This window comes from Gobius niger (assembly GCF_951799975.1).
Source record: "Gobius niger genome assembly, chromosome: 3".
Taxonomy (NCBI): Eukaryota; Metazoa; Chordata; class Actinopteri; order Gobiiformes; family Gobiidae; genus Gobius; species Gobius niger.
The window spans coordinates 12,905,684-12,923,932 of record NC_136854.1 but is presented as its reverse complement, the minus strand read 5'-3'; the positions used below and the strand labels follow the sequence as shown (position 1 = coordinate 12,923,932).

Sequence of the window (18,249 nt, the reverse complement as noted above, 5' to 3'; positions counted from 1 at the left end):
GTGGCACAATAAGAAAAACTCGTTCTGGTTTCCCCAAAACTACATTGAATGACCTCCCAAAGAAAGCAGCGAGGGGTGAAATAAGATGGATTCGAGAGGGCCCACTGCTATTTGTGAAGTGGATGGACAAACGGGAGGTCACGATGTGCACCTCTGTTCATGGTGCATACAGTGGGAAATCGGTCAAGCGAAAGGTCAAGGAGCAAGGCCAATGGAAGACCGCACAAGTGCCCTGTCCCGATGCTGTGGTGGATTACAACAAGTCGATGGGCGGTGTTGATTTATCTGACGCCCTTATTGGCTACTACTCTGTCCTCCACAAGACAATGAAGTGGTATAAAACATTCTTTTACCACTTCCTGGACATCGCAGTGGTAAATGCCCATATAATACACACGGACCTGGTTGAACTCAAGGCTGATGGGACAAAACCACTCACACAAAAGAAGTTCCGGGAGAAACTGCTTGTGGAAATGGTCCAATTTGCAGATGCTGAGGAGACCCCTGAGGAGACCCCTGAGGAAAGGCCAAATACCTGCATGCCAGTGTATTATGGGGAGGATGCCACGGCCCAGAGAAAGTACTGCAAGAGATGCTTTGATGCAGGGGACAAACGAGTAAAGACCCCTGTGTACTGCAGGAAGTGTCAGGTACCTCTGTGTCTGACAGCCAAAAAAAACTGTTATGTCGCCTGGCATGATGCTCGGTGAACTTTTTGTTTTATTTTACTTTTTATTACATTTGTGTGTGTTTTTGCTATATATAGTTTTTATAAATAAAGTGTGCTGAAATATATAAATTTTGTCTTTACTTTTTTGGGGAAAAAATAGCATTTTTATGACCAAATATGTAAAAGCATCCTAAATTTTCATTTTCATTGAGATATTCCATATTTCAAATTTTGTGCCAAACTGTGCCAAACTGTGCCAAAATGGCACAGTTGGTCTCCGCCTGGATTTTTTTACATTCTAAGCCTGTAAAACTGTAAAATTCTTTGTTGAATAGGCACCAACTTTGCTCCAAATGTTCATGACAGGATTTACTTACAATTTAGGTTGCAACTTTGCTTGTTTACTGTAAAAATAAGATGTTTTGCTCCTTTTTTTCTGTTTTTATTAGGCGGAAATCAAATTTGTTGAGAATGGACCACAATTTTCCTTGCCCACAATTATTTTCTTCCAAAACTTCACATCCACAACATCCACAAGCCCCAACAGCCCAGCTGTGAACAAAATTTGCATTTTAAACCTTGTATAAGGCTTTTAATTATGAAAAGTATGGGAATACTATTTTCGGAAAAGTGAGATAAATAGAGGGTATGAGGTTAAGTGTGAAAAAACACAGAATTTGCATCTTCTACCATTTAGTAAAAGGGGTTTATTTCAGCCAGAAAGGACTGTTGCTTCCATCTATACTGATACCAATGGTTTCATTAAAGTACATTGAAACTGGGGGAAATTTGTAAAGCCATAACTACTCATGCTGCTCACTGACTGTAACTGAATTCTAATCTAACCATAAAAACATAAACAAACTTTTAATCAGCCAATTTGGAAAAATTAGAAAGAAATTACTAATGTTTACACATGAAAACCACCTGTCCCTCTTTTGGTGCTACTGTCCTGCTCTCTGTCCCACCATTTGGAAGATATCCCACTTTTTCAATGGGTATGTGAAATTTGGGTTCAAAATTAGAACAGCAGCCTTTTCCGAATAAAAATGCTCATTATTTTGGTAATAAACAGCACACTTTTGGGGGGAGGGCGGGTTGTTGGGGTCATTTATCAGGACAGGTGCTAAACAGTGTGTGTGTGCAAGCTGGAGAATAGCACATGATTCAACTTTTTTTAATTTGCCGTTGGGAATTGCCCGCATTACACTTTTAGGGCCCAAACTGATGTGTAAATGAGAGAATGCAGCTTTTACACAGTAAATTAAAGCATTGCATTCTCAATCTCGTCCCTGCATGTTCCACCAAATTGAACAACTGAACACTTTTTCTATTACAAGCCCCATCATCCGCCCATGGGTGAGGAAAAATGCATATTCTACCAGTGCTATTCCAATGTAATATATAAAACAGTCAATCATGTGGTCCAATTACATTCGCAGTAGAATGTCCGAACTGTAAATGGTTAGAAATGTCCGTCAAATGCACACTCCTATACAGTATGCAGAGTGTAACAATAGTGCATTTAAACACGTGCTTATCTGTCTGTCAGCGAGCGCTTCAACCCAGGATTTTCCATTCAGACACACTCAGTGGAAGCATATTCAAGTCCCCCGCTCACTGAAAGCAGTCCTTTTACATTCTTATCTCGGTGAAATAGCGGAGGAGGGGACACAAAGGCGCTCTGGTCATGGAGTGGCGTATGGGGGTGTCAGTGTGGCAGGGCCAGACTGAGGCAGCAGCGGTGGCGGGACTCTGTATCCAGCCAGTTTGAAGCTTTATACCCGCATTTACAATCAGGTGAAAATGACACTCAATCGTTACACTGTTAATCTGGGAATAATGTATAAAAGCAGTAAACTGTTTTTCATTGCCCTTGAAAAGCACTTAAGAATCCATTTGGCGCGTTAAAACTTGCATATTAACATCAATAGACTCTATGCACACTTCTGAGTGCGATCTCTGGAGGCCGCGGTCCTTCCTCTCTCGCTGTTTTCCCATTAAGGATTTGCGATGTCTTGGAAATACTTTTGCTCGAGTGGAAGAAATTGTTCTGAAACGAAAAGTGACATGAATGCAACATATGGATGCATCTCATTTTAACCTCTGATTGTTTGTGCCGGTGCAGGAACCCAGGTGTTGGCCAGTGGCTCCGTGCAGATCCCGCGCTTCAGCCTCCTCCAATCGGGCTCTCTGCAGATCCAGCCAATCAGCTCGCAGGATTCCGGCGAGTACACGTGCTTCGCCTCCAACTCGGAGGGAATCATCAACTCCACGGCTGCCCTCACGGTCCTGAGTAAGACCACATGACTACATTGTACACTTGAATGTATTTCTTTTTATTCACTTTTTTTAAATGTATTTTACACATTTTCTTTTTTATTTCGTTCTCTTTCATCCATTTGTTCACTATTTAATTATCTACCATTTCTATCATTAACGGGGTTACATCATTATTAGCATTAGCATTATTCAAATCTTCTATGTACACATTTTTTTTCAATATTAGTCATTCATTCTGGGTTGTTTTTCAAATTTCACTTTCCATCCAAGAGACTTCCTCAGTTCTGCATTCCTACAAACTTGATATTGCTTAAACTGTTTTCCCAGATGGTTAAACTGCACGTAGCACCAGTGTTGGGAAAGTTCATTTCAAGTTCAGTTCACAAATTTCAAAATTAACTAGTTCGTTCATACTGTAGTTCAGTGTTTCTCAACCTTTTGGAGCCGCGACCCCTATTATAACAGGTAAAGAGGTTTGTGACCCCCCCGCCCGGGTCACACCGTGGGAAATAGGAACATTAGCCGACATAATTCTTAAAAAATAAAGAAAAAAATCAAATGGCTGAAATAAAATTCATCAAACTACGATCAAATAATGCCACTCTGCTAAAATAGCAAACACATGCTACAATAAAACATCAGATTATATGCTATTGAAAATATGTATATTTTAATCAAATGATCTGGCGACCCCCCAAATTTGTCTCGCGACCCCCTTGGGGGTCCCGACCCCCAGGTTGAGAACCGCTGCTGTAGTTCATAATTATTTATAGTTAATAGTTTGTTCCTAGTTCCAAAAATGAACTAGTTTATAGTTATTTTTTGTGTGTGTGTTGCTGTGAGCTATTCTTCAGGCATGAAAACAGGTCAGGGGTGAAAAGGTGAGAAGTATCTTTCGTTGGGAGTCAGAAGTCAGTTTTGCGATCATTTTCAGATAGAGGTCAGGTGGTCCTCAGGCAGCTGCCCTTTACCCTGTGCTTTTCAAGTGCCCTGCTCGCGCGAAAGTTAGATTTTTTTTCTTCTCAGTGTCTGACATGAAACCAGAATTAACTTTTTCTTTTTTTTTAGGTCAATTAGAATTTTCAGAATTACTTCTATTTGTTAAAGGCCAGAAGAATGAGAGATACCGTATTTTCCGGACCATAAGTCGTCCTTTTTTGCATAATTTGGCTGGGACTGCGTCTTATACGCCGGAGCGACTATTATGTGATTTTTCAGCAGAGAGAAAGTTTGGAGGGAGCAAGAAAGCGGAGGTTACTCTCTTACCTCTCTTACCACAAAGAATAAAACACAACAAAGCTAATCCCGGGCTAAACGCTAGAGGAACGAGAAATAAATAAACAGAAATAAACAGTAATAAGTGAAGTTACTTCACGATGCAGTTATAAGGAGTTGACATCTGCAACACAGCTTCATAAATGGCTAACACACAAGCTAATATGCTAACACACAAGCTAACGCGCGTTTTGATAAACTCACCACTCTGGTCCATCGCTGTTTACATTATGGGACTCGCATTGGTTATAAAAGTTAGTCCACTTTGGTTCACCAAACATCCATCAGAGACAGTCACAGAAAAACACTATTTTGCTGATAGTCGCCGAATCCCGGAGAAAAAAACAACTCCTGACGAGTGGCCTCTTCTTTAGGAAGGTTGAGCAAAGTCCTCGTAGCCAAACGCGCTTCTTTTTCTCCGTGACATTATCGTTAGGTAAGAAAAAAGAACAGGTGTGTCCAGAATAGGTTATAACAAGCTCCATCTTCACAGCTGCAGCGCAAACATGACGTCTGTTCAGACGCTCAGGGGAAGTGTTTGTTTTGGCCCCAGCTGACCTGGAAGCCCCTCGGGCACATCCTTTTTTTTTTTTCTTCTCTTTGTCTCTCAGGCCGTAAGACATTGCATTACAGACGTCGAGCACTTCTGTTCCGCTGTGACGACACAACTGAGCAAGTCAGTCGTTCACCAGCAGAGGGCGGCGCAGCTGCTAAGAGAGCAGGATTCAGGAGGATTGCTAAGAACTGTGTGAATGAAGCCAAAAACCACTCTGGGGGGGGGGTTTGATAAGGAAACATCATAACAACATGGCTAAAAGCTGTAAAATGTCGATTTTGCATGATATAGGACCTTTAAAGAATTTGGGAAAGCCCAGATAATGATGTCATCAGAGCCGGTGCTGGCCATTCTGGGGCCCTAAGCAAAAATGGGGGGCCCTACAGTACACGTCCCATGGCTATTCGACCCATTTACGGTCAAAAACAGTTCCTCTGTGCAGTAGTGCAGGGCAGAAGGGGAACATAATGACCTCAATTCAATGAATGTTTTTTTTTTTTTTTTGCCAGTAGTATGGATTTTCAAGACACAACAATCTCATGTTATCTCCTTAAGATCCATTAGTGTAAAATTGAACAAGGAGGATATCTTACAATGTTGTATACTGTAAAAAAAAAAAAAAAAAATACATTCAGGACATTTACTCCAACACGCACGTTCATAACAGCCTCTTCAGTCTGTTCTCATCAGCCCATCAAGAGGTGGAGGCTGACATATTTTCCATTTTCATCCATGTATTCTTATTTTAGTAATTTATCCATTGTAATACACATTTTTTTTCTCAATACAACACAAAGTTAATTTTGTATTCAAATGAAAGTACATTTTAATTTCTTTATTTATCATTGATCATGCACAAACTGAAAGGTTAAAACAGTAGGACACAATAAAATGATTCTTTATTTTAGTAGCAATAATAAAAATAAAAAAATGAGACCAAAATTAATCTTTCCCAAATAATAAACTTAGATTGACACAGCCAATCAGAAGTACGGGTTTACAGGAGCGCATCCTTCTCTGAGGTCACAGGTCACCACTATGAACGTACGTCATTGGCTGGAGCGGGTGTCAATCATCCTGCACTTGTTGACATTAGCATGCTACTTTTCTATCCTCAAATCGCTGAAAGTGGCAAAATAAAGGACTTTTATCTCATCACGGACACATTTTGCATCACTTTATATCGAGTGTAGCGGGACGCAGGCCGATAGTGGCAGGAGGCATCAGCGCGATGGAGCTCTGGATCTACACACCGGATAGGACGCACCTTCTTCGGCTAAAGGAACGGCGCGGGGACCGGGTCATTTTACCGCAGCACGGAGGGACTCATGTGCGGATAACAGCTCCAGAGCTGCACATCTGGGACTTATACTGGAGTATAGTTGACCCGAAGGGCCCTTGCTTCGAATTACATTGGTTTTTACGTGGATCCTTTGGCGCACCTATGCCACGAAAAAAAAAGCTATTTTTTCATGACATGGGTACGCGTTTCTCAAATGGATTATCGTGTAATAGGTACGCATTTGGGTGCGACTGGGTTGCTCCTGCTCATCCACTTCAGCAGACCACTGCGTTTTGGTGTTATATGTGGCAAAGTAGGCGGAGAGTGAGTGCGCGCTGTCAGTGCCTGTCCCCGTAACAACGCGTTGATTAATCAGTGAAACAACACCGTAGTTTGACTGAGATGCGGGGCCCTTATGGCTGCGGGGGCCCTACGCACCTTGCGTAGTTTGCGTATAGGAAAAACCGGCTCTGGATGTCATTACCTTGGAAGCACACGTCTGGTTCATTCTTGAGTGCAATTTCAAGACGCCTGAAGTTGCCAGGTTCATTGATGAACCTATGGAAACATCATAGTGGCCTCTGAGCTAAATTGTATTCTGTAATGTTTTAGTTGGATTTACAGCCAATGGCCACTACGCATAATGTTAAATGTTAGGAGCAATAACAGAAATGATAAATGCCATGATACAGACTTGTCATACCTGGCGTTACATTAAAGGAATAGGCCACCGTTTTTACATACTGAGATATGTTCTTACCTTAGCTTTGACGAGTTCTTTAGGACCTGTCTGGTCTTCCCCCGTGCCTTCTATCACGTAAACACAGCGTAATAATACCAGGAGTAGTTCGAAATCCGTGCAGTAATCTTCACTTTACTGTGCGGATGCCAAACTACTCCTGGTATTACTACGCCTTACAATATAGTTCCCCCTTTTATCCGCTTAGAAAATCCACATTGTTTAATTTTGTGTAATTATACTTTGTAGTGTAACACTTCACGTAACCATATTTAAATAGGGAAAACGTGGAAGAGCTTGGTAGCTTCTATCTTGACCAGTTTTGGAGCTATAGTGGAGAGAGGGAGAGGCTAAATGCTAACGCCGTCTACGCTATGTTTACGTGATAGAAGGCACGGGTGAAGACCAGACAGGTCCTAAAGAACTCGTCAAAGCTAAGGTAAGAACATATCTCAGTATGTCAAAACGGTGGCCTATTCCTTTAATATAGGACCCAGAACGCTCAAATCAACCAGGTCCGGTAAGTCGTTGGCAAACAGTGATTAGTATGGTCATATCTCTCCAGTTGGCAGCGGTTACATTTGTCCACCTTGTTCACCTCTAAAGCCTGCTCTCGCTTCGTCATTCATTATTATTCATAATTTAGCCACTGCACACTCTCCGCCACTGTGGTAAAACTTTTATCTGAGCCGTGATTAATATCCTACTCTCACTTTATTACCCTATCAATATCTTAATGGGATATCACAGAAGCCTAATTGAAACATGGCGCGGCCTTGTATTATTGCCTCAGTCAGCACCGGCGCATACAAGAGCCTCTTCTCCGTGCACTGTTTTGTTCGCTTTCCTCTCGGTTCTTAATCTCTGAGAATAGCCAGCGCTTTAGTGGAACAAAGCGGCGATAATGCTCGGCGCTAAGTAAAAGGCGAGCACTTACAGGCCATTATGCGTATATTTGTAAAATGTAAAGAGGCTCGGGCAGCAGCGCACTCGTTTGTTTAGCACCATTTGGAAGAGTATTGAAAGAAGGCCATGGTGAACCTGCGCCTTAAACAAAGCTAAAGGCGGAGAGTGGGGATTTTTTTTTTTATCCTAAGAAACGTTTTCCCCAAGATATCTGTTCATGGGAAAGTTTTTTTTTTTTTTACATTTGAAAAAAAAAACATTTAAAAAACAACATTACTTTAATTTTAATTTTACTATACTTTTAAGTGCAATGAGATTTTCTGTGTGTGTGTTTAAGAGACAAATAGAAATTCCTTATTTCTATTTTTGTATTTGCAGAGCTCATAGCAACTTTTTTTTAGCAGCCATTATCAGTATTATTTTGCTTATTATGCTTTTTGAAACAGGAAGTTAAGACAAAGTTAGGAACTGTTTTAAGCATAAAAAGATGAGGTCCTGGCACCATCATCTGCAAAATTACAAAATGTCTTTATTTCAGGGCCAGAAACATTAAAAAAAAAAGCACACCAACGTGTGTCAGCTTGTGGCTTTTTTTTTTTTTTTTTTATCTTTCTGGCCTTGAAATAAAGACTTTTTCTATTTTTGCAAATGATGAGTGCCTGGACCTTATCTGTTTATGCTTATTCAACTACCTCCTACTCCGTCTGCTTGCTGGATACCAGTAGCGTAGTAGTTCTGTATTGAGCTGGAATGGAGTTTGCTAGACAGGCCAATGTGAGGCAGAAAAAGCATTCGGAAAGCTTAAAAAAATACATTCAATAACTTCTAGTATCACTTTTTGCAAGTTCTAGCCCAGGGTATCCCAGAGAGTCACGTTTGACTCTGGCAGGATGTTGGCAGGCAGGATAATTACTATATCCACTTACAGTTGGGCTCTATATTTATCCTCTGCACATTGAACAGCATTTTCCTCCTTTTTTTTTCTCTGTAAAACTTGATTCTAGTTGTCCAATTAGGTTCATGAGGTCTTCTTGCGATGATGCTGTTATGTACTTATAAACAGACCTTTAAGTTGATTTCGTACCTGACAGTTTCGGCTACAACTGTCACCTTCCTCAGAGGTTGTCATGTGGTGTTGCTGTGACTTGTCTGGTCAGCTGATTTAAACAGTTATTGGCTCGGCGCCATCTGCAGTCCGTCTTCTTCAGAACTGTGTCCCAGGTGTGGGAAAGTTGGTATCATGGATTGGGGCAATGCTTATCTTATCGGCACCAAGAGCAACAAATACCACCGGTCGAAACAGAGAAGACATCGATATCTGGAAGCACGTCCCCCAGACTGTGAACCGGGACAAGGGGGCGTACCAGCTGTAGAGAAGAGGAAGCACTCGTTGTAGTCAGCAACTTTTTTTTTCTCTAAGCGACGCCCTCAGGCTCCCGGCGAACGCACTGGCACACTGTTGTTTGTATGCAAGATACTAATCTCGTCTTGAGCAATGCTGTTGTTGCGCCAGATGGAATATCGGGCCCAAAGTAATAATAGAAAAGGACACAACGTCTGTACTTGCGATACGATACAATATACTCTATACTTCATTGATCCCCCTGGAACTTCAGTTGTGGGAGGATTCAAGCCGCCATTCCTCTGGTCATGAGACAACATGGCCTACCATCTGAGCTACCTTCATCCCGCTGTCCTCCCTCCAGTTTCTTTTGTTTGGGTGTCTATTGTAATGTAACATTTTGACCTGCAGCAGACTGACGGGAGCGCCATGGGCCCCTCGGACCACCACTGACCGCTCACTCACTCACTCACTACACTACACTCACTCTATCACCCGACTTGACTTTTCTTTTCTCTTTGCTTGTCTCCGCAGATCGTACGATTCTTTCCGTGCCTCCGTCCGACCTCAGAGTGATCAAAGGCACCACCGCTGTCCTCAAGTGCAACGCCACCCACGACTCTAGGGTCAACATCAGGTACTGCAACATCCGAGGAAATCAAACGGCTCTCTGAAACCACTAGAATTGTATTAAAACTACTCATCAAAGTGCACATGGCGGGGTTGAATCCTTTATTAATTATGGCTTAGTTTGATGGATAATATCTCTGGTAAGATTCGTAATAAAGAAAAGTTTGGGGAAAATGGCTATTCATGACTTAGATGGAGGGATTGCTCCATAGAATTCTGACTCACTCATTTCTCATTGGTGTAAGCGTGGAAATAAAAAGGAGAAGCGTTCGGTCTTAGCATATGCAGACAGTTAGCAAGTCAAAGTGTTTTAGCGTCCGTTATCCTGCTCAATACATTCTTCCTATAGCCGCTAGCCTTTAGCCATCAAACATCCTAAATTATGAAAACCCATCGACCACACTTATGTGATATCAAAGCCAATCGAGAAATCAGTCATGAATGTACTGATCTTGTGAGGTTTTACTTTGGATAAGGATCAGCATAATCATATCCTGTTAAGTGTCTGATTTCTGAGGGGTCAGAAATACGTCCAGTGGTCACTAAACATCTTTTTACCATGTTATCGGTAGAGAAACTATAGAAATTATATAAATGTCATGAAACGGACATTTCACACCTCGCCATACTTTAACATAGGGCCTGGCTTCTCTATTCATTTGTATGGAGACAGAACGCTCAATTCCAACAGGTCCGGGAAGCCGTTGGCTAACAGAAGTATGCATTTGTAGGAACAGGCTCAGATTGCTAACGGAGTTTCTATGACAAGGAAGTAACATATCCAGTCCTAGTTTGCAAAATGACGAGAAAGAAATGTCAAAAGTGAACGATCAAGATCAAGCTCCTCCCCCTTCCCTCCTGATTGGACCTGCCAGGCCGGTTTCCAGGAGAGCTCTCATTGGGCCGAGCTACGGCACCGGGGATTCCGATTAGTTGCTGAGGTCAGCTAAATGGGGGACTTGAATATTACTTGCGTTAGATCAAATTGCACACCCAGATCAGAATCAGAATAGTTTTTCTTGCCATTTTTTGAGAACTGGTTCACGAACGGATGGTCAATAATTCACAATCTGTTGCATTTGTAAAACAGCTAAATCGATCACATTGGTTCTGTCTAAAGGCATCTCACTGACAACAGAGTAACATGGTTTACCGGAAAGGGGGCAGTGTTTCCACATTTACAGGAGAGGGACTGAGGAGAGACGGTGCAGAGAAGCTGATCTATCAAATGCACTTTTCTCAGATGTATGAGCCGCTGAAGAGAAAGCGCAAATCTTGAAGTGTGTAGAGAAGCCAGAAACTGCTGTAAAAAGATATTGTTAATGCAAGGAAGAGTGAAGAGCGCAATAAACAAAGGTAATCACATTTACAAAACCTTTTCATGACGTGTAATGCAATTGCCAGTGGTCTAGTTTTGCATTTTATGTTTCATATAAACAAAACAAGATGAGCATTTTAAACATGTCCAGGGGCATACATTTATGAAATATGAAATGTTCTCAGAGCCTAAACTACAGCGTCAGCCATTTAATACATGTTATTTTGTTGTTTGGAAATGGTGCTGTATCATTTTATTGGCCTTTGTTTATATATCCTCTTATCTCTCCCTAGCCTTTCTCTTTCATTTTTTATTGAATGTTGAGGTGCTCACATTTTATTTACTCATTTATTTGACAGTGACATGTGTGAACAATAAACATGTACCACACTACAACATTTATAGCCAAGGCTAATTTGCAATGTCCGTCACTAGAAGGGCTTTTCAAATGCACGCAGAAATACAGGATATTTTTTTTTACAGTAACATGAATTAATTTTGACATTGCACAAAGGAAGTGCATTTGACTGCAAACTACAAATGAGTGATGGTCTCTTTTTAAAATACGCTTCAGTTCATTTTTAAAAGCCCCCAGATGTATGTCCTGTTTCAGCTCAGGAGACAAGTAGTTCCAGAGTTTAGAGCCCTGGACAGTAAAGGCCGACTGTCCAAAGGTCTTTTTACGAAAGGGCACTTTCACATTTCCATCAGCAGCTCCTCACGTGATGGAGCCCACTGATCGAAGTGGGACTATGAGCCGTCTGAGAACATCTGGGGCTTGGTTGTGCAAACATTTATACATTAATTTTAAAGGGATACTGTGTCAGCATGCTCCTAATGATCAGCTCAACACAGAAAATGCTATTACTGCAGAGAATAATTAAAGAATGGTTTTGGATGAGGACCTAGCCTATTTTAATCTAATTCTACTGACTTTAATCACATCCCCATGGAGACGAACTGTAGACGTACCCACTCCCGGCAAAGTTACAGTCATGTCTAAGGAGAGCTGAGCCGCTCACAGTATTTTTCCAATGATGAAATGATCTATCATAAAATAAATGCTAGTATTTTAATTTAATTTATAAGTGAGAATCCTACGTAGTGTGGCTTTAAGTTACAGAATTTAATAACATTTTCAAAGTTAAGAAAATGTAACATCTACAATATTCCACAATGGTGCATTCTGACGGATGTTTTATCTAATATTTTTATGCTCTGTTGTAAATCAGTCTCAAAGGCCTGATTGCTGTGGCTGTTGCCTGTGACCAGGAGGTTGTACAGTAACTGAGATAAGAGAAAATCATTGCATGCATAAATACATTTGCTGCATGAAATGGTAAACAGTCCCGTATGATTCTGAAACTGTAGAAGTTTGCCTTGGCTGTCCTTGTGATCTTTATGACATGACTTTCAAACAATAAATGGGAGTCCAAGATTAGGCCCAGATATTTAACTTCTTTAACCTGGGCAATGTCTTCACCATTAATTGTCAGATGCAGTTCTTCCAGGGGATGTAATCTGGAAGCAAAACAAACTGACACGGTCTGACTCACATTTATTTTTAGTCCTGAGTTTTCAAACCATACTGACACAGAGTTCAGGTGTTGCTGCAGGTGTGCAGTAATGGTTTCAACACTTTTTCCACTCACATAAACAACTGCATCATCTGCATACATTTGGAAACCTGCACCCGGACAGATGTTTGATAAATCATGTATGTACAATGTGAAAAGGAGAGGCCCAAGAATTGATCCCTGGGGGACACCTGTTTTCAATGTTGCGAAGGATGACTTTTCATTGTTGCTGCAATACCACCCCCTAGTGGCCAGGGGCGACTCCAGAAGGCGCGCTGTAATATGGAAACCAATGGGGACTTTACAGGTGTCCAAAGTAATTTAAAAGCCTGGCTCCAAAGACTTTTACTGTTTCCTCCCGAGACACCACGCTGGTTTTTGCTCCATAGATTTTTAAGATTTCTGCTTTGAGCTTTGATTGCTTATATTTGAGGCCATGTAGAGACTTGCCACTCTGCTCACCCTGCAAAGGTGGACTCTTGTTTTGTCTCTCGAACGGCGTTATTAATATAAATGAGAGTGAGGAATGACGGGTTACTAATAATAATAATGTCTGTGGCCGTGACTTGGGGTTATTCTCCTGGGTCACGTAATATCGTAGTTTGTTTCCTCTTATATATTTTGAAATATATTTTAAAAACAGCTTTTTGTCAGAGAAATGCTGTGGTGGCATTGGTATTGGTGTTATTATAGCTTTAACAAGATTTAAATAGACAGTTAAAGAGAATTTTTACCTTCAAAATGACCAATATTGCAGATTCTCACATAGAACTTTTGAGGATGTCAGCCCTTCTTCCTCTTTACCTTTGGTCACGATACAATATATGAAAGTTATGCTTCCCGTGTTGTCTTGTTTCAGTTTCCGGTGGGAGCGCGGGGGCGCAACTGTCGTCTCCACCAGCGGGGGGCGTGTCTCCGTGCGCCAGGGCTCGCTCACCATCGGCCAAACCTGGTCGGGCGACATCGGCGACTACACCTGCACCGTCGTGTCCAAGGCCGGGAACGACTCCAAGACGGCGCGCCTGGAAGTCATGTGAGTGCCGTGGACTGCGAGGACTCAAAGCTCTCGCTGCAGTGTCTCGTTTGTCACTTGGTTCTCGTCTCGCCTGTGTGCAGAGAGCTGCCGCACTCGCCGCGCTCGCTGACGGCGCGCCTCAACGACACCGACTCGCGCTCCGTGCTGCTGTCCTGGCTCCGGCCCTTTGACGGGAACTCCCCCCTGCTCTACTACCTGCTGGAGCTGTCCGAGAACAGTGCGTTCAAACCTTGGGCCTCTTTCTGCTTCATTTCATTATTGTAATTACAGAGATGCGAAAGTGTGTGTGACAGGTTTTCACGTTCTTCTTGGTTTAATAAGATGATGAATGTGGTGAGTATTAGTCGTAGTGTTACACCAGTGAAGTGGCGAGAAAGGTAGTTCTCAACTGGGGGGTCGGGACCTAAAAGTAGGACCATTTTCAGAGGGTCGCCATTGCCAGTCATCATTTTATATTAATTGATCATTTTTGATAGACAGATGTATTCAATCTGTATTCTGCGATTAAGTACACTAATTAACCTCTTAACCCCCACCAGAGCCAAGCACATTGTCTTCTATGGCGGCACGATAGCACAGGGGTTGGCGCTTGTGCTTCCCAGCAAGAAGGTCCTGGGTTCCATTCCCACCTCTCTGTGTGGATTTGCATGTTCTCCTCGTGTCTGCGTAGGTTTCCTCCGGGGACTCCGGTTTCCCCTACCATTAAAAACATGCACAATATTTAAATCCTCCAGCCAGGTGTTTCTGACCATTAGCCGGGCTCCACATCCCCCAGCCGTCGTCCACTGCTCCTTACAGGTTGTCTCAGCGGCGTCGAAGGATGAGTCAAATCCAGAGGACAAATTTCGTTGTACTGACAAAATAAAGCACCTTAAAGGAACAGGCCGCCGTTTTCTCAGACTGAGATATGTTGTTACCTGAGCTTAGACGAGTTGATGCGTACCTGTCTGGTCGTTGTGCGTGCCCTCAGTCACGCATAACGACCAAGATTGTGGTTAGCAGTATATTCCTATAGCTCTAAACGGGGTGAAGTTAGAAGCGACCACGCTCTTCCACGGGCACAAAGACCAGACAGGTACGTATCAACTCGTCTAAGCTCAGGTAAGAACACATCTCAGTATGGAAAAACTGTGGCCTGTTCCTTTAACGGTACCCTTAAGCCAGTTCGACTTTACCCAAATCTTGAAAGACACGTCAAAATAGCAACAAAAAATGAGACGTAAATGAGAATGCCCTAAAAAAACTGAAAACGACAAAAAAAAAGTGATGAACAAGCAACAAAAAAAATGTGACAAAAAACACCAAAATACAATGAATAAAATTAAACGATAATGTGACGATGATTTTGTAGGTCTTAGCTTTCAAATGAGGCCTTACTCTGGCCTTTAGGCTTTAAACTAAAGTTGAGAAGCTTTTTAATTTGGGTCAAGCAGAACTGGTGAAAATGTTGCAGTCTGTTCCAGTGGGGGTTAAGAGGTTAAATACACGTGAATGGCCTAACCGTAAATGATTTTCAATAAAGGTTGAAATGAATATTGTTTTTGCCGTGATACGTTGAAGGTCGGTCCCGAAGCCGGTTGAAAACTCCTGTTTTAGAATAGGGCAGCAAGAAATATATGTTTCAAATGTGTGCACAATGGTAGAATAAAGCTGGTCAAGCTCCTCAACCCGCACAGTCACAGTACTTCCTTGTTGCACATTGTTCCCCCTTACATGTTGTAAGAGTACCTGTACTTACATGTGTAATTACTTTCTTGTTACCTGTACTTACACCTGGAACTTGCGGGCTGTATTTTAAAGCGTTACCGTAAAATTCTATTCTAAGTGTCAGTGTAATGCTAATAGACACATGTCACCTCCACCTTACTTTAGTGACTTTGAATTAGAACCATAATAAGGCAAAAATCATGACTCAAGCTGAACTTTGTTTTTTAAGTTACTAAATGTTACTTGTTTTAAGTTGTGTGAACAAAAAATGGTAAATCTCTGTCAAACATAAGACCTCAGTTATTTTCTAACATATTTTGGCCCAATATTGCACAGTCCTATTCTCGAAGGTTAGTGGCGTAGGAGGATAGACCTTTGTCCTGCTCATGGACAGTGTGTAAATCATTGGACTCTTGAGTTTCTTCGTCTCTTCCTTGTTAAACATCCTCTCCCTCTGTCCCAGACTCTCCTTGGAAAGTCTACCTGTCTGAGGTGGACCCCACCGTGGCCAACATCAGCGTGGGCGGGCTCACTCCGGCCAGGACCTATCAGTTCAGGCTGTGCGCTGTCAATCAAGTGGGCCGGGGCCAGTACAGCGGCGAGACTCAGAGGTGAGAACACGCGTTTGGATACCGTTATCCTCCTGTCGCTGGTGTTGTGATTGAAGGGAGATAATGCAGGCGTTAACGTATAAACTTTCATTTTCAAATACATTGCCTTTTTTCACAATAAGGTGTGAAATTTCTGAACTGTGTCACCATTTCTCAAGTTATGAATTCAAAGCCCATTATGTGCACATTGTATGATTTTTTCATCCATTGTTTATTTGTTTGTTAAAAGATGAGAGCCAAGCTTCTTCCATGTTGAGCCGACGCTTTACTTTAGGATTTTGGTGGAGTCTTCATTAGCTGCCATTAATAGTCCAGGCACGCGTTTATTCACTGAGATAATGGAGCTGTCGCTGCGGAGGCAAACACGAAAGTAAAGTCTACTCTAGGATCCGCTATTGGAACGATCGCTCACTGTGCATCCAGAGAACGAGCCTCAAAGCGCAGATATCGCACGCTGACTTTGGAAAAAAAAGGACTGAAACTTTACTGGAACAATTTATTCATCTTAATACATTCATTTCATTAATGTTCTTTTTCCCCAAGCATAAATCACCATCTCAAACTAACCTTCATACTCCTACTTTATAAGTAAAATATGAACTGCTCTTACTCTTACTCTGCTGTAATGTCACTGTCCCGTCATATCTGTATTATTGTGTCTGCGTACATTGGTGTATGAATGAGATGAATGGGTGACTGGTTTCTTACAGTAAAGCGCTTTGGGCCTGATAAAGGCAGAAAGAGCTAAATAAGTTGAGTCCATTTACCATTATTGTCATTTTGTGTGACTGTGGAAGATGAATAGATCGAGTACATTTCTAAATATAGTTAGTATATAGTAAATACAGCATTGAGAAGTTACTACATTTTACTATTTCAAAAATGTTCCTGAGTTACACTACTTTGAGTTACTTTTGAGTTACTTTTGACAAAATACAAGCTGAAAATGGTGATAATGCCACCGAGCAGAAGTGCAGTCAAACATCTGCTTTTCCTGTTTTGTTTTGATGACGCTTGCTGCACACAACTGCAGATCTTATACACCAGTCTTCACCTTAATTTGATGTTGCATTTTATTTCGGGGGAGTTTGATATGTTTTTGTTGTCACGTGAATGCAAACCATTTCATTTGACTTGCAACTAGAGTTACTTTAATTTTAATGGCTAATATGTTACTGTATTTTGTCTAAGTAATATGTTATATGCCTTAGTTACTTAAAGGAATAGTTCACCATTTTCCATACTGAGATATGTTCTTACCTGAGCTTAGACGAGTTGATACGTACCTGTCTGGACTTTGTGCCCGTGGAAGAGCGTGGTAGCTTCCAACTTCACCTCCATTTGGAGCTATAGGAATACATTGGGAGAGGCCAAATGCTAGCAACATCTTTGTTCTTCTTGCATGACTCAGGGCACGAACAAAGACCAGACAGGTACGTATCAACTCGTCTAAGCTCAGATAAGAACATATCTCAGTATGTAAAAATGGTGAACTATTCCTTTAAGTATATATAGTAATTTCTAAATATAGTTAAGACTTGGCTGTGAGTGCTGTTTGTAGGAAACATTTCTACATGAAAATACCAAGGCGTACCGGTGCAATCAACCAAAAATGTTGGCCCAAACTCACTGCTTTTTACAAATGGTAATGTTTGTTGACACATTTACTAAACAGAGGGACTGGGGATCTTGAGATAAGAAAATGTAAAAAGATGATGTATGATGTACCTGCTGTAAACTTTTGAGCTAAACTATTTAGAACAAAGCTTGATCAAAAGATGGATCATGTTGGATCTGTAAATACATGTATTATTATTTTATTTATCAGACTACAATCTTCCGTATATCGAACAGCGCGTCATTGTCTTGCCGTCCCTCCTCGTTCTGTGATTGGTCCCCAAATCCATGCAAAAATGTAGGCCATGGTCCCCAGGCTTCTGTGAAGTTCGAAATGATTCGAGCGCACACAGCAGTCTGGGTATTCCCAGGCTAAGGTACCGTTACATTGTTTTGGATACCAGTACTTTAACGATATTTGGTTATCGATACTGATACCTTTTTCCGTTGCCTAGACTAAAATATTTGTCATATTGAACCAGAAAACAGAACAATAATGTGTGGAACATCTGCAAATGAACAACATTGGATTCATGTTTGACAATAGGGAATGAATTGGGGAATTTGGTACCTGCTTTTGATATTTTCATTTTTTCAGTAGAACCTGAACTGAGCCCGAGAAAAGACAAAACTGGATATGCAGGATCGTTCAAACATGCACGAATGAAACAAAACACGACTCCATGTCTGGTTTTCTCCG

The 18,249-nt window shown here is 41.6% G+C and overlaps 1 protein-coding gene across 1 annotated transcript in view; it reads left to right on the top strand.

Moving 5' to 3' along the window:
• The window catches only part of sdk1b (sidekick cell adhesion molecule 1b), a 332,960-nt gene that overhangs the window by 249,961 nt on the left and 64,750 nt on the right, over positions 1 to 18,249 (top strand). The window contains exons 12-16 of the mRNA XM_079552609.1: positions 2,799 to 2,966; positions 9,588 to 9,690; positions 13,438 to 13,611; positions 13,695 to 13,831; positions 15,785 to 15,932. Of these exons, the coding sequence (XP_079408735.1) occupies positions 2,799 to 2,966; positions 9,588 to 9,690; positions 13,438 to 13,611; positions 13,695 to 13,831; positions 15,785 to 15,932 (730 nt within the window). The remainder of the gene's footprint in view (positions 1 to 2,798; positions 2,967 to 9,587; positions 9,691 to 13,437; positions 13,612 to 13,694; positions 13,832 to 15,784; positions 15,933 to 18,249) is intronic.